This window comes from Caretta caretta, chromosome 3 (genome assembly GCF_965140235.1).
Source record: "Caretta caretta isolate rCarCar2 chromosome 3, rCarCar1.hap1, whole genome shotgun sequence".
In the NCBI taxonomy this organism is placed as follows: domain Eukaryota; kingdom Metazoa; phylum Chordata; order Testudines; family Cheloniidae; genus Caretta; species Caretta caretta.
In genome coordinates this window covers 65,595,610-65,612,027 of record NC_134208.1, presented here as the reverse complement: position 1 = coordinate 65,612,027, position 16,418 = coordinate 65,595,610, and the positions used below count along the sequence as shown (strand labels likewise).

Sequence of the window (16,418 nt, the reverse complement as noted above, 5' to 3'; positions counted from 1 at the left end):
TTCTTCAAAGCTCTGAAATTCAGAGCTACCATTGATTTCATAAGGAGATAAAGTACTTTTGTGGGATTCAGTAGGAGCCAAGGAGGACTGCAGGATCAGGTGTTTTGTATGTGTGACAGTATTGAAATCTATTAGTAGAGAGGTATGGAAAAACTAACATTCTCATTGGATTGGGAGAAATTTCTTAGTGGTCCAGAGTAGAAAAATGAAACTTTAATTACCCCCTCCAGCAAATTTATGATATCCCACTCAAAATGCAACATTTGGCATGTATGGATTAAGGTTTAAATTGGACCCATTTTGCTATTTTAATGCAAATGTAGCACTTTATGTCTGACAGGAATTAGCTCCCTTCCTGAGCATGTCAACTGTCACCTTTGCAACATTTTCAGCTTCTGTCTACTGTCTGGCTCAAGTTTGTTATCCTTTAGAACTGAAGCATTAGTGCTACTAAGATATGGTTAAATTTAAGTACCCTGGACCAGAGAGAAACTTTGTCTGGAACAAACAGAGCTTTAATTAATTCTCTACATATCTATTTTATTTTTTAACTATTTTAAGTGTTCACTTGGACACCTGTCTAATTATATTTAATTCTCCACAGATACATTCTGTTAATGGGTCTTCAGGATCGAAATGAAAAGCTTTTCTATAAAGTGCTGACGTCTAACATTGAAAAGTTCATGCCCATTGTTTATACTCCCACTGTGGGTCTGGCTTGCCAACAATATGGTTTAGCATTTCGGAGGCCAAGGTATGTAAGTTTATACTTCAAATAAATGTAATTGTATCTTTTTTTCCCTTCTTGGCAGCTTTCTGTAGGATTTTTTTTTTAAACATAGTTGAGTGTAACCCAAAACTGGAATAACGGAGATAATTCAAACTATATTAACTACATTTTTAGTCTAAATTAAACTGTAATTTGTATTGCATTGCAAAGATAAACTGTTGTTTCAGTATGTTAAAACATAGATGAATTTTATAATCTTACTAAGCCTAAGTGGGCTTTCCTACAGGCACAATTGCATTTGTTACATGTCAGCAAAAGGATGAATTGACCCTAATCCAAATTTAGTTTGGATAGCAGTTTGAGGAGCATTGGCCTTAGAATATGCGCGTGCATCCACCACCCCCATATATACATAGAGAGAGAGAGAGGAAAAAAATTCAGGAATGTGTTCTAAATGTTTATAGCATTTTCTCATTTTCTTTCTGGAATGAATTTTTATTTTGAACAATAATGTGTGAAGATGCAGCATATATAAAACTTTTTAGATAGGAAAGACACTATCTGTCATATCAGGCAGCCCCTTAAATACACTTCAATTTTTCTGCCAACTGTGGTTTTTTTTTTGTTTTTTTTTGTTTTTTTAGTTTCCTTTTTAGGTTATCAAAGTACTATCGCTCGATACATCAGTATTTATGAGGCCTGCCTGTCTCTTTCTGACATTATAAACTAGCATTTGAGAAGGGCTTCAGCCACATAATTAAAATGTTACTATTCAAAAAGATTAACTTTTTAACATTTCAACCTAAAGGGCCAAATTATCTGCTGGTGTAAATCAATGTAATTCTACTGAAGTCAGTGGAGCTATGCTAATTTATAAGAGCTGAAGATCTGGTCCCAGAACTTAAATTCTTTATAGGATAATTTCAGGCTCCTTTATTTTACCTACACTGACACTTGGCAGAAGGTGGAGGGAAGGGGAGAAAGGGAGAAGTAGGATGTTACTTTTGTGCTCCTCTCTTCCCACCAAATCCATGGCGTTAGTTCTCCACAGGTCTGCTGAGGTTTAGCAGTTCCACAAGTGGTCCACACACATCCATCCTTCCTTGCTGTGATCACAAGCATAGGTCCTGGGGGTGCTGCTGCACACCTTGGCTTGAAGTGGTTTCCACCATATATAGAGTTTACAGTTTGGTTCAAAGGGTTTCAGTACCCCCACTATACAAATTGTTCCAGCATCCCTGATCACAAGTGCTCCTGGCAGGAGTAATTTGAGTTGCTGTTCTGGGGCTTTGCCTAAAGTGAACAGAATGTAAAACTGTGTTTTAGAAAGTTTGATTTTGTTTTGAGCTGTATGTGAGTTCCCTATTAACAGATCCAGCCTTTCTGATCAAAGCCTTGAAGACAACAGTGTAAGCCAAATGCGAGGGGTTAAAGAAGAAATCAGCTAGGCTCCATTTTTTTTTTTTTTGCAGCAGGAGTCTTTGTGGTGAGGAGAGGGCTTTATTTTTAGGTGTGTGTTGCAGTAATTGAGCCTGGAGGTCATGAATGAAAAGATAACTGTGGGCAGCCTGCCCCCGGTCTCTGACCAGCATAAACTTGCCCACCCAGCTCCACCCCAGACTTTGAAGAGCCTGAAACCCTATTCCTCAATCTGACATCACTCCACTCTTCAAGATACCAATTTAGGATTCGTGGGGGGAGGTGGAGAGAAAATATCTTACATTGTGAACTTTTGAAGAGCTGCCTGGGTAAAACTTTGGCAGCACATCACTGGCAGATATGGCCTGAGTTTTTCCCATACTCCTAACATAAAAATACTGTTGAATTTTAAGATTAATCCAACACTAGTAAATGCATGGCCATATATAGAGTTATTCTTTGGTATCATTTGTTTCAGGTATATATGATCAGAAATGCTGAAATGCCATTGTCATGCTGCTAAATGAAAACTTTTCCAAGTGTCCACTATGCAACTATCTCTGGCATGTCTGGTAATGTTAATTCAATAGGATCATAAAGCGTTATGGATCTTTGCACTGTATCTCATATACTGTTTAATTCCTGTTTTCCCTATGTTTAATTTTAAAAAGGCACAACACATTAGCCAGTCGTAAAGGCCTTTTATCAAAGGAAGGACATAGTGACAGCAATTAATATATCATGTAGTATTTATTGTGTTGGGTGGTTAAGCATTAAAGAGGCAGCTGTTGGTGGTATCGAGCTGAACACCATTTTGCTTTGAGACTTTGAATAGGCTAATGACATTGCCTTTTTGGCACGGTTGGGTGAAGTGCTGCAGCTGATGGCTCATCTGGCTGGGTAAGATGCAGCACACATTGCTTTGGTTATCAATCAGGACAAAGCTAAGTGCTGAACAATGTTTGAAAGATGTGGATGCTTATATAACAACAGCCACCACCATGTTTGGAGGTCTTCAGTGGCCTCTGTGGAGATGTCGTGATATCAAGCTTTCTGTGAAGCTGCATATCTGCAGGTCCACAGTTATACCAGCTTTAACATATGTCAGTGAAACATTGGGGCTAGGGAAGGCTGAGGAGCTGTGGACTGACTTTTTCAGTCCTCATTGTCAGCTGCTCCATATTAAGTGCCAAGACAAGATCAGCAATGAGGACACTTGTAGCAAAACATAGCACCACCACCATCAGTCTGTTTTGGTTTAGGCAGCAGATATATGTTATTAAGATGGAAGATGAATTAATTATGAAGTGTGTTTCCCAAGAAATTTCACTGCTCCCTCAGGGAGCATGAGGTCACCAAATGCCTTGTTGGTGCAATAAGATTGCCAGTGATGGACCTAGACTGAACATCCAGCCAGACTGTCTTAAGGACCTAGCTAGAGATCGATCTATGTAGCACTTGATCTGCAAGAAACCTTCCCATTGGGATTTGCCTTGATGATGATGACGATGATTTATTGTGTTGGAGTAATTAACTGAATTTTATAGACCCAGCAAATGACAGCAATATAAACAACTGCAGGTATAAAACAAGGATAATTTTCCATCATTTTACTTTCTTGTGTTTCTTCTGTATTTTGTTCAACAGAGTTTTCGAAAACACAAAGGTTATTAAACTGGTATGTGGATAGTGAACGTATTTAATTTTGATTTGTTGTTTAGTACTACTAAAAATTGTCAGATCACACTGTGGGGATAATGATTACTTTCTCCTGAATCAATTGGCATTTCTTCTTCTGAACTACAAAAGTTACAAAGTAGGGACTGGCTATTATTAAACTAATAGTTAATTTCCAAGTGAAAAGGATACCTTGTTTGACAGGTACCTATGAATGCTTTTCTGGTTTAACACTAATCTCTACTCAAATCTAGCAGGACTTCAATCTGTAGGGAGATAGTTGTTTTCTTTTGTGAGATGACCCTGTTGTTTCATGAAACAAGATTAGTTTCATGGGGGGGAGGCGGAGGGAGTTCACGTGATTTTTATGGAGAACTGGGGCAGGTTGTAACCAGAGAAGTTTTTTTTTTAATCATTACTTTATTGACAATAAAGAAATTAAATGTCAGCGGCTGAAGGAACTCTGTATGGCAGGCCACACACAGAGACAGAGAGAGTGCCTTGTAAATTGAGTATACAGTTTACACTGCTGAACTTCTGAGTTACAAGCGAATTGTGAGCCACTGGCTTATTACAGTATCACATAATAGATGCCCTGTCCACGGTATTATCAATGGATGTATTCATATCAAGATGTCCTTCAAAGTGAGGTGTGACAAGCTGAGACTTTTAAAAGTGCATATATCTATGACTGCACTATAAATCTACATTGTATATGCAGAATACTGCTGTGTACACACACATAAACATGCTGGGTCAACTGAAAAAAAAAACATTTACAGGTGCCACACTGTCATAACTGAAATACCACAACTATTGACTATTCTAAATGTAGCTGGACATGATGGTATTGCAGATACTTTAGTATGGTAAACAATATGGTTAAGCAAGCTGGAAAGTTATTTGTCTCTGCCATCTCCGACCAGCATGTTTATCTTTCAATGTTCCAGAAGAATAGGTATGTCTTATGACCACGGAAATGTTCATCTGCCAGGATGGGGTATCAAAGAAAAGAACAGGTTTCCTTTGTTCTCCCAAAAGCTCTCCCACTTTAGAGCCAAAGAATCTAACCACTGTCCACTTGTTTTCCAAAATCAGTTTTGGCTGGCTTCAACATTCACCTCAGTCCCCAAAACATATGGCAATGAACAATATCCACTTTGAGAGACTAGTGACTATAGATGAAGTACTGCACTTCGTGATCCTTCCTCTTTTATTAAGTTCTGAAGAGCTGCATGTGGCTCCGGAGTCACTGGTGGCCACCCCTGCATTAGATGTTTTCTGTTTTATTTTCTATCCCTTTCCTAATGCTTCCTAATATTCTGTTAGCCTTTTTGACCACTGCTGTGCATGGAGTGGAAGTTTTCAGAGAATTATCCATGGTAGCTCTAAGACCTTTCTTGAGTAGGAACCCCTAATTTAGGACCAATCATTATATGTGTGTAGTTGAGATTTTTTTCCCCCAGTGTGCATTACTTTGTACTTATCCATATTGAATTTCATGTGCTATTTTGTTTCCTAATCACCCAGTTTTGTTAACTCTTTGCAGTCAGCTTTGGACTTAACTATCCTGAATAATTCTGTATCATCTGTGAACTTTGTCACTTGATTGTTCACTCCCTTTTCCAGATCATTCATGAATATGTTGAACAGCACAGGTCCCAGTACATATTGTTGTGGGGCTCTGCTGTTTACCTCTCTCCATTGTGAAAACTGACCATTTATTCCTACCGTTTGTTTCCTATCTTTTAACCAGCGACTGATCCATTACTGAAAATATCTAAGTAAGTCTAGGTTCTATAGTGCATTTTACATGTAACCATTTGTTTCCAGATCTTCTACTTCTTGTATGTTGGCAACAAGAAGAAAGCCAAGGAAAGTGTGGGCCCCTTAATGAATGAGGGAGGCAACCTAGTGACGGAGGATGTGGAAAAAGCTAATGTACTCAATGCTTTTTTTGCCTCTGTCTTCACGAACAAGGTCAGCTCCCAGACTGCTGTGCTGGGCATCACAACATGGGGGATAGATGGCCAGCCCTCTGTGGAGAAAGAGGTGGTTAGGGACTATTTAGAAAAACTGGACGTGCACAAGTCCATGGGGCCGGATGAGTTGCATCCGAGAGTGCTAAAGAAACTGGCGGCTGTGATTGCAGAGCCATTGGCCATTATCTTTGAAAACTCGTGGCGAATGGGGGAAGTCCCGGATGACTGGAAAAAGGCTAATGTAGTGCCAATCTTTAAAAAAGGGAAGAAGGACGATCCTGGGAACTACAGGCCAGTCAGCCTCACTTCAGTCCCCGGAAAAATCATGGAGCAGGTCCTCAAAGAATCAATCCTGAAGCACTTACATGAGAGGAAAGTGATCAGGAACAGTCAGCATGGATTCACCAAGGGAAGGTCATGCCTGACTAATCTAATCACCTTCTATGATGAGATTACTGGTTCTGTGGATGAAGGGAAAGCAGTGGATGTATTGTATCTTGACTTTAGCAAAGCTTTTGACACGGTCTCCCACAGTATTCTTGTCAGCAAGTTAAGGAAGTATGGGCTGGATGAATGCACCATAAGGTGGGTCGAAAGTTGGCTAGATTGTCGGGCTCAACGGGTAGTGATCAATGGCTCCATGTCTAGTTGGCAGCCGGTGTCAAGTGGAGTGCCCCAGGGGTCGGTCCTGGGGCCGGTTTTGTTCAATATCTTCATAAATGATCTGGAGGATGGTGTGGATTGCACTCTCAGCAAATTTGCAGATGATACTAAACTGGGAGGAGTGGTAGATATGCTGGAGGGCAGGGATAGGATACAGGGGGACCTAGACAAATTGGAGGATTGGGCCAAAAGAAATCTGATGAGGTTCAATAAGGATAAGTGCAGGGTCCTGCACTTAGGATGGAAGAACCCAATGCACCTCTACAGACTAGGGGCCAAATGGCTAGGCAGCAGTTCTGCGGAAAAGGACCTAGGGGTGACAGTGGACGAGAAGCTGGATATGAGTCAGCAGTGTGCCCTTGTTGCCAAGAAGGCCAATGGCATTTTGGGATGTATAAGTAGGGGCATAGCGAGCAGATCGAGGGACGTGATTGTCCCCCTCTATTCGACATTGGTGAGGCCTCATCTGGAGTACTGTGTCCAGTTTTGGGCCCCACACTACAAGAAGGATGTGGATAAATTGGAGAGAGTCCAGCGAAGGGCAACAAAAATGATTAGGGGTCTGGAACACATGAGTTATGAGGAGAGGCTGAGGGAACTGGGATTGTTTAGTCTGCAGAAGAGAAGAATGAGGCTGCTTTCAACTACCTGAGAGGTAGTTCCAGAGAGGATGGTTCTAGACTATTCTCAGTGGTGGAAGAGGACAGGACAAGGAGTAATGGTCTCAAGTTGCAGTGGGGGAGGTTCAGGTTGGATATTAGGAAAAACTTTTTCACTAGGAGGGTGGTGAAACACTGGAATGCGTTGCCTAGGGAGGTGGTGGAATCCCGTTCCTTAGAAGTTTTTAAGGTCAGGCTTGACAAAGCCCTGGCTGGGATGATTTAATTGGGTATGGGTCCTGCTTTTGAGCAGGGGGTTGGACTAGATGACCTCCAGAGGTCCCTTCCAACCCTGATATTCTATGATTCTATGATTCTATGATACTTGCCATCACTTGAGTCTCTCTGCTTTGTTGAACTTTTACTTGTTTTCAGTATAAACATGGAGCGGTTATCTGAGGTTAAACTACTAAGCTGGGGTATACTGCTTCTTTGGAAGCAGCAAATCTGTGCATACTGGGAGTTTCCAGTGGAACAGGGGCTAGACCACTCCAAGGAGATGCTCTGAGGTCTCAGGGATGGGAGCGTAGACCTAGAGGGTAGTGCTTGTGTTGCCCGTGGCTGGTGGAGTCGGGGAGCTGACCCACAGCTGGCACAGACAAGGCTTCCTCACATTAAGGGCAGGTGGTAGTGAGGTGTCTCAAAGCACTGGGTACGGGGAAGCATCACAGTCACGTAGCCGGAAGGATCTATACCCTGTTTGCTAGTTAACCAAAGCTCACGCTCCAGGAACAGATATACCAGATCATATAATACTAGGAGATTCAAAAGTAAGAAGGTTGGAAACAAGTATAGAAAAAGGTTATGCTTTGTTAGTTTCCATTCGTTTATTTTGGATAAGGGGAGAAGAACAAAGAATGGACAAAATGAGTAACCTGGAGACATATGCTAAACATACCAAACTGCAGCTGGAAAAACTGTGTGCTGACCATGGCTTGGAAACAACAGTAAAAAATGCAGAGGGGTTAAGAGCTTTACTCATGGAATATGATGAGCATCAGGGATAACTGACTGATCCATCAAAGGTACCTGAAGTCAAGGGAACAGGTGTGGTGGGCTTAGGAAACCAGCCTGGCACATGTTCCAGAGAGAGACCCATGCAGTTAGAACTGGCCAGAGTAGAGATCCAAAAGCTGGAAATAGAGATGAGAGCCCGAGAAAAGGAGCTGGAAGCAAAGAAACACCAGGAAACGGAGATGTTAGCAGACATGCAAAAGCTTGGAAACAGAGGAATGAAAGAAGGTAGCAGAAGCCCAAGAAAGGGAAATTGCAAGAGAATGGTGATCTGAGGTGAAACTGATAAGCTGGGGGGTACTGCTTTGGAAGCAGTGAATCCTTGAATACTGGGAGTGGAACAGGTGCTGGACACTACAGGGAGACGCTTAGAGGTGGTGGGGCTCATAGAATCATAGAATATCAGGGTTGGAAGGGACCTCAGGAGGTCATCTAGTCCAACCCCCTGCTCAAAGCAGGACCAATCCCCAATTAAATCATCCCAGCCAGGGCTTTGTCAAGCCTAGCCAGGGCTTTGTCAAGCCTAGCCAGGGCTGGAGTACACCTGTCGCTAACTGGTGGAGAGAGAGCAGGGTCTGTGTAGACACAGAGGGGAGTTGCTTGTATTGCCCGTGGCTCATGAAATCAGAGAGCGGACCCACGGCAGGCACAGACAAGGCTTCCTCTCACTAAGGGCAGATGGCACTGAGGTGCCTCACAACCCTGGATACCCCCCGGGAAGTATCACAGACCTTGTTCTCAGTTGAGCCCTTTAAGCATTACTGTAATACATATAATAGTAAACTCTAATGAATTTGGCGTGCAGGAGAAAATCTGGATTAAATAGAAAATTTATTTAGAACCTGTATTTTTGCAAAGTATAATAAAGTATAATTAAATATATGGTGTAAATTTACTGAGGAAGGCTAACAGAATATAAAAGACCACTCACACTTTATTCTGAAGAGGAATATAATTAAACAGTCACGATTATGATAAATAATCAGATTGGATTATGTAAACCAAGAAAGGATAAGCATGACGGTCTGGTTGTGCTGTACATCATATTTCACATTCATTGGTATAGAAATGTCTGCGAGGTTCTTTTTTATTATGGCAAATTCAGCTTTAATAACATATGAAAAAATACAAACATTTTGAGCTTGAGTCTGTGCAGCAATGCAGACAAGTAGTTTCCCTGCTCAAGTGAGGGCTTTATATACACACATTGCCTTTAGTGGGACTCTGGTGAGTTAGGGCCTGCTTGTCCTGAAGAGTTTTCAGAATCAGGGTCATATTTAATAGGGAGTTTAAGTGCACTGTCAAACCCTGAGATAGGTAGTTAGATAGCCTTAGAGGATAGAATTAATTAAGAAAGAGATTTGACCTATCTATACTTTTGATGTTTTTCAGTAATTAGGTTTTTAAGTGGCATCTAATTGACAACAAATAATAACTCATAAAGCAGTCTTTGTGAAATATTGAATGGAGACTATCGCCTGACCATGAAAAATATTTAATCTCAAGGAGACCATCTGGAAAGTATCTGGACCATTGGTTTGAAAGCTGACATTTGTTTGTAAAATGTTGAGTTAAGGGTTCTAACCTTATTATTCATAGAATCATAGAATATTAGGGTTGGAAGAGACTTCAGGAGGTCATCTAGTCCAATCCAATCCTGTGCTCAAAGCAGGATCAACACCAACTAAATCATCCCAGCCAAGGCTTTGTCAAGCCAGGCCTTAAAAACCTTAAATTATGATGGTTACTCTGAAGATTTAACATGCAAACAAAGAGTATGCGTTCTCATTCAGCTTTATGTCCCAGTAGTGGTTAGCAGTTGATGCTGCTGGTTTCTGAAACATACCATTTTGCTATGAGGATAATCCAGAATCTGTTATGAGTACTGGTGGCATCAACTAATAACCACTACTGGGACATAAAGCTGAATGAATGTGAACAAATGTCAGCTTTCAAACCCATGGTCCTCAGTTACTTTCCAGATGCTATGTCCAGGTACTTAAAATAAGATATGAATACAGTTAAGAAGTTAGGAATGTAATGGAGTTATGATTTTAGTTGCAATGATCAGCATATCCTCTTTCAGAAGCATTATCTCAGAATTTGAATTGTGAAAATATTTTTGGTGAATTTTTTTTTACTGTCTTAAAAGAAAGTCCTAACATCAAAAATAGCTTATTTGAACAAAAACATGCATATTACACTTACTGCTACTTAACAACCAGCAGAAGTTATCGTTTGCTGTAAATGAATTTAAAAAAACCCTAATAAAATAACAGTTCCTTCTGCTGCTTTATTCATCCATCAAGTATAAAAGTGGTAAGGTTCAATGGAAATTCCCATTAAGAATCCAAAAATAACTTTACTGCACAGTGTGTGGAACACCCAGGTGTTTTGGGTTTATGTGTAAACTCAACATGTGGAGAATGGAGAAAAACTGTCAAATATTGTTATAGTTAAGACTTTAGAAACTGTTTAAATGTTGGATAACTATGTGTTTCTATCTCTAAAAGGAAAAGCAATTTCAAACAGAATCACAAAATTAAATCCAGGTAGGTATTAAACAGCGTCACATTCCTGTTCATCAAATTGCTTCTGAAATTCCTCGCTGTTGGAATCATGTGCCGTCACATTGACTGGGAAACATTAAAAAAGAAAAAGCGCAGTTAGTTGCAGTCACATGTCTTGAAGCATGTCCCGAATCTCATTAAAAAGGAAGAAAGAAAAGGAGGACTTGTGGCACCTTAGAGACTAACCAATTTATTTGAGCATAAGCTTTAGCTTACGAAAGCTTATGCTCAAATAAATTGGTTAGTCTCTAAGGTGCCATAAGTCCTCCTTTTCTTTTTGCGAATGCAGACTAACACGGCTGTTACTCTGAAACCCATTAAAAAGGAAGGTATGTCAGCGTTACCTTTCAGTTCCTGTTTCTTCTGCATGTTGTTTTATATAGAACCAAATCTTCCATAATTACAAGATCTTACTTGTCATCAGAAGATTTTACCTAAAAAGTTATCTTTTTCATGTGAACTAATGTGCCTTGTCCTTGTCCTCATGTTTTGGTCCTTGCAGGGAAAATATTCCTTCCCAACTTGAATGTCAAGCATTCTCTCAACTTCTGTATTAACAAAGACCCACAGGTCTGAGGGAGAGTCCATTTCAAAATTGATAGTTTCATGTATTGTGAACTATTTAAATGTATTGTGTCTATTTCAGATCTTAATGTTTATTTTCCTAGTGCTATGGCAGCATACCAAATGTGTTTTGTTAAAGTTTCTGGGCTTGATTTTTGAAAATATCCATTTTGGGGGCATATGTACTTATTTTGTTTATTTCAGCATCAAGATCCCTTAGTATGGAAAAAGGTGCCTAGAAGTTTGGAAATTGGTCCCTTAGTTCTAATATTTGGAAGGCAGCAATCTACATTTAGCTTCTGAGGATAGGTCAGATTTTTATGTTGTAAGATAGTGCTGAAAGTCTGCTTTCATTAACATATTCATTGTTCACTAGAAAGGGGAGACTGTTGAATTCAAGATGGTTTTACAGTTCCCAAGAAAACTATATCAGGCCAGAGAGCAGTGATTGTCTTGCATTAATAGAATTAATAGAATCTTGAAGTTGGAGGCAGACGTTGCAGTTCATCTGCCTGCCGATACAAGATCGTTCCCTGCAGTGTGTGTGTATGCGTGTGTTTGTGCATGCGTTCGCGCAGGGGTGCAGATACATTTCTTGGGTGGGTGTAACCAGCTGTAATAGGGCTTTCACCACATTACTTTGGAGACTATTCAACACCCTAATAAGATTTGCATGATTTTTTTTCAGCATAAATTTTCCATTTGTTAATTTATTGGATGTCTTCCTGATACACATCCCTTCAGAGACTGATGTCTTGTCTACATGAACTCTTAGTTCACAGCAAACTGGGGTGTGAATTGACCCCATACTAGCCTTCTGCAAACTAACTTGTCTGCAAGAACCCTGCTGAGATGCATTAACTCTTAAACTAAGTGTTTATGTAGACAAGCTCTGGGGATAGTTTGTCTGATTATCAAAGGACCAGATATTTTTTAAGTTGGCTCAGTTGGATCATCAAGGCCAAGAAAGTCTTTTTTGGTCCCTTGTGGCCCTCCATGAACTCTTGTTTTAACACACAAATAAGCATTATTTTTCTCATTAAAGACCAGACTCTTGAAGTTCTGGGTCCATTTGACTCTTAACCAAGATAGCATACCTCCTTCCCACCTTGAATAGCCTCTTCCTCTCTTCAGAAAGGATGGAATCATGTAGTATTTTCAGTTATGAGTGACTGTCTATTTTCAGGAATAACAGAGTCTTTTCTCTTATAGCAAAAATATGACCGTTTATTATTTGTATCTGCTTTTGGGCATGTGCACTGCTGTCTCAGTGAGGCATCTGGGCATTTATTTCATGCCTAAGCCCAGTGCAAACCTCAAACCGGGTGAAGGTAGGTGTTCCCTTGCTTAGCTTTCTTGTGGGGCCAAATCCTGTAGGTATACTCCCAGCACACCTGGCTCCACACAAAATAGCTGGGGGAGAACATTTAGCCCAGTGTTAAGGGAACTTACCCATGATGTGGGTCAATTCCCCCCTCAGTGTGATGAGAAGAGATTTGAACAGGTGTCCCTTGCTTCTTAGGTGAGTGACTTAATCATTGGACTATGGAATGTTCTGATGTAGGTTTCTCTGAATCTCCCTTGTTGAAGCCATTCCACTTTGTATAAAATAATTATTAATTGGGCCAGAGAAAGAGTGAGAATGACTCTATACTGGATCAAACTCAAGGTTTGTCCAGTCCAGTTGTCCTGTCTCTGACAGTGATTAGTACCAAATCCTTTAGCGGAAGGTGTAAGAAATCTGCCGTAGGAAGATGTGGGATAATCTGCTCCATATAGGTTTTATCTCTGATCTCTAATAGTTAGAAACTGACATAAGCCCATCAGCACAAGGTTTAACATCCATTCTAAAATTTGTTGATATTTGTTTGTTAATAGTGACGACTCTGGATATTCTTCATATTCATTTAATTATTCAGTCCCTCTCTGAATTTTGTTAAATTCCTGGTTTCAGCAACTTCCTGCGGTAACAAGCTCCTCAGTTTGTTTACATATGTGAAAAAATATTTCCTTTTATTGGTTTTGAATTTTACACCTTTAAATGTTATTGAAACTCCCCTTGTTCTTGTTTTATAGGAAAGGTAGAATGGAAGTTCCCAATCTACCTCCTTTATGCCATTCATTATTTTTTTAATATAAGAGATTTTCCAGGCCTTTGATCATTTTCATTGCTCTTTTTTGACCTCCCCCTTTTAGTTCTGAAATATCCTTTTTGAGATGAGGGGATCAGAGCTATGTATAGTATTCCAAAGGAAGCCATACTATTGATTTATGTTAAATCATTATAATCTTATCCCATTCCTTCTGCATCCTAACATCTGGTTAGCTATTTTGACCAACATATCTAAAGTATTTTCTTATTTCTTTGGGAGTATGCTTGCCTTAGAGCTTTTCTCTGCTGCACATTTGCTCTATTCGGCAACACCCAGATCTCTTGATTACATAGTCAATAACCTTTCCTCCCAGCTGGTAAAATTCCTTTGTCAATTTTTTAGCACTCTGTAGTAAGGTTTTGTTTCTGCATTTCTTAAAGGTATAATGATCTCTCTTTCTTACCCATAAAATGTCAATTCTTCTCTTTTTTAATATCAAATCAATCCCATAAGAAATATACCCCAAAGAGGTTTTATTTGAATCAGGTAACCATTGTGCTGCTGCAGTCACTTAAGTATTCTGCCATCTTCATGTACTACTACATTTGGAGAATGTATAAGCAAACTACATGGGGTAAGAAATAAAGTACTATCATGGCTTCAAAACAAACAGTACCTCAAAGCTTTATAGTAGGACTTGTATTCTTTAATGATAGGGGGAGCTGGTAGTGAACGATTTAGGTCTTAATACTCTCCATTATAAACGATTCTAGTAAACTTTTTTTAGAAGCAGGCTATTGAAATTTGTTAGAGACAAAGCTCTGGGGTTAAGTTGTGTCTTTCATTTGTCCCAGGAAATTGCATTCAGGCTTGGCTGAGTTATAATCTTCTTAAAACTACCTTTTCCCTTCTCTCACTTTCATTACTCAGGAAAATTTTGGCAGCATGCAAAAATAATTGAACATGAACAAGAGTCCAGCCTTCACCCTTCCAAAGCAGCAACAGTGTCACATACTGTACAGGGAACACACGGGAGCTGCTGGAGCATCTGTAATAGTAGAGGGAGAAAGCTGGGCTGGGTTCTCCCACCTGGACCACAATCCCCCTGACATATGGCCCTACTGTCCCATCATCTCTCCTTCCAGCCTTTGCCTGCTGACAGCTAATATCCTGTAGCTCCAGTGGTAGAAGTGTGTGCTGCTGTGCTGAAAATACACAGTTTGAATCCTGACGATGGTACATGATTGGGGGCTTAGGGGTTGTTATAGTAAGGGGTTGTACTTAATTTTGTTTTTACCTCTTTCTTTTAAAACAAAGTAATAAGAAATTACATTAAAAGAATCCTATAATAAAGATATTCTTCACATTGCAAAAACAAGAACTCAAAAATTAGGAAATGCTGGATTTAAGATTGTCTGTGTAACCTTAATTCTGTACTTTATGTATATGCGTCATGATAAAGTCTTTAATTACATGATCATACTAATTTTTCTCACAGAACCTCTGCTTCGTTCCGTGTTGTGGATGGACACACAAGTTTGCATGAGCAACCTTTAATCTGGCATTTCGTAATTTCTGAAGGCTTGACTTTGGCAACCTAAATAACCTTCAATTAACCTACTCTATTTGTGTGCAATATATTAATAATTGATCTGAGAAAGGTAAATAGAGAGGTGGCAAAATTTGCAGATGATATAAAGTTATTTCGTTTAATTGCAAATAAAAATACTGAGGAACTAAAGAGGGACTTAAGAAAGCTTAAGTGAATTGGAAGTATTATGGTAAATGAAAGTCATTGTTGACAAATACAAAGCACGACACGTAGTCTGAACTACTGAGCCTATTAATGGCTTCTAAAATCACTATAGCCACTGGAGGAAAAAACTTGTGAACAGCTTAGTGAAAAACTCTGCTTAATGTGAAGCAATGGTCAAAAAAGCATACCTGATATCAGGATCTACAAATAAGGCTGCGAGTCTGTTGTGGAGGTCACAGAAGTCACAGATTCCATGACTTTCCATGACCTCTGTGACTTCTGCAGCAGCTGGTGCTGGCTCAAGGGCTGCCTGAGCCGGGCAGCCCTTGGGCCAGCAGCAGCAGTTTGGGTATGTGGGAGGGGGTTAGGGGCAAGGGGTTGGGGGGTGTGGGCGGCTCTTACCTCAGGGTGAGGGGCTCCCACTGGCATGACCTGCAACTCCTAGGTGGTGGAGGGGGAGGGAGGCTCCACGCTGCCCATGCCCGCAGACCCCGCCCCTCAGCTCCCATTGGCTGTGGTTCCCAGCCAGTGGGAGCTGTGGCAGCTGGCGCTTGTGCCCCTCCACCGCCTAGGAGCCACAGAGATGCGGAGCCAGGTAGGGAGCCCCTGCCAGCCCTGCCAACCCCCCTGCCCCCCGCAGCATCAGCAGGGGTCCTGGGCCACCTCCGCCAGTACCTGCGGCACCCCAAGACTGCTCCCTCCTCCCACAGCCCCCCTGCCCAAGTTTCAGTCACAGGTATTTTTAGTAAAAGTCTTGGACAGGTCACGGGCTGTGATTTTTTTTGTTTACTGCCTGTTACCTGTCCTTGACTTTTACTAAAAATACCCATGACTAAAACGTAGACTTATGTATAAATAACAGTATCAGAAGTAAGACTGAAAATATTATTATATAACTTTGTCACACTCTCACCTGAAACAGTGTTCAGTTCTAGTCACCCTATCTCAAAAAGGTTTAAAGCAGAAATGGAAGGACTTCAGAGGTGGATTCCAGAAATATTGGAAGACATGGAACTTCTGAATGAAAAGAATATGAAAAGATTGGGACTATTTAGTTTAGAGTAGTGGTTCTCAAACTTATTTGATCATGCTCCCTTTCTTTGTGTGTGTAGTAGTTTAGCGGCCCCCCCCCCCTTTGAACACTTGGCTAGCAGCCACCAGTCTCTGACTGCTCAGCTCTGAAGGCAGAATGGAGAGCAGCGGCTGCTCATCGGGCACCCAGCTCTGAAGGCAACTGTTACTTCTCTGCTGGTGGTGGTGGTGGCGCTGCCTTCCGAGCTGGGCACCCAGC

The 16,418-nt window shown here is 40.7% G+C and overlaps 1 protein-coding gene across 2 annotated transcripts in view; it reads left to right on the top strand.

Annotated features, from left to right (window-relative positions):
* Positions 1-16,418, top strand: part of ME1 (malic enzyme 1) — a 348,457-nt gene that overhangs the window by 83,225 nt on the left and 248,814 nt on the right. For both annotated transcript variants that reach the window (XM_048845114.2, XM_048845115.2), the window contains one exon: positions 605-754. In XM_048845114.2, the coding sequence (XP_048701071.2) occupies positions 605-754 (150 nt within the window). The remainder of the gene's footprint in view (positions 1-604; positions 755-16,418) is intronic.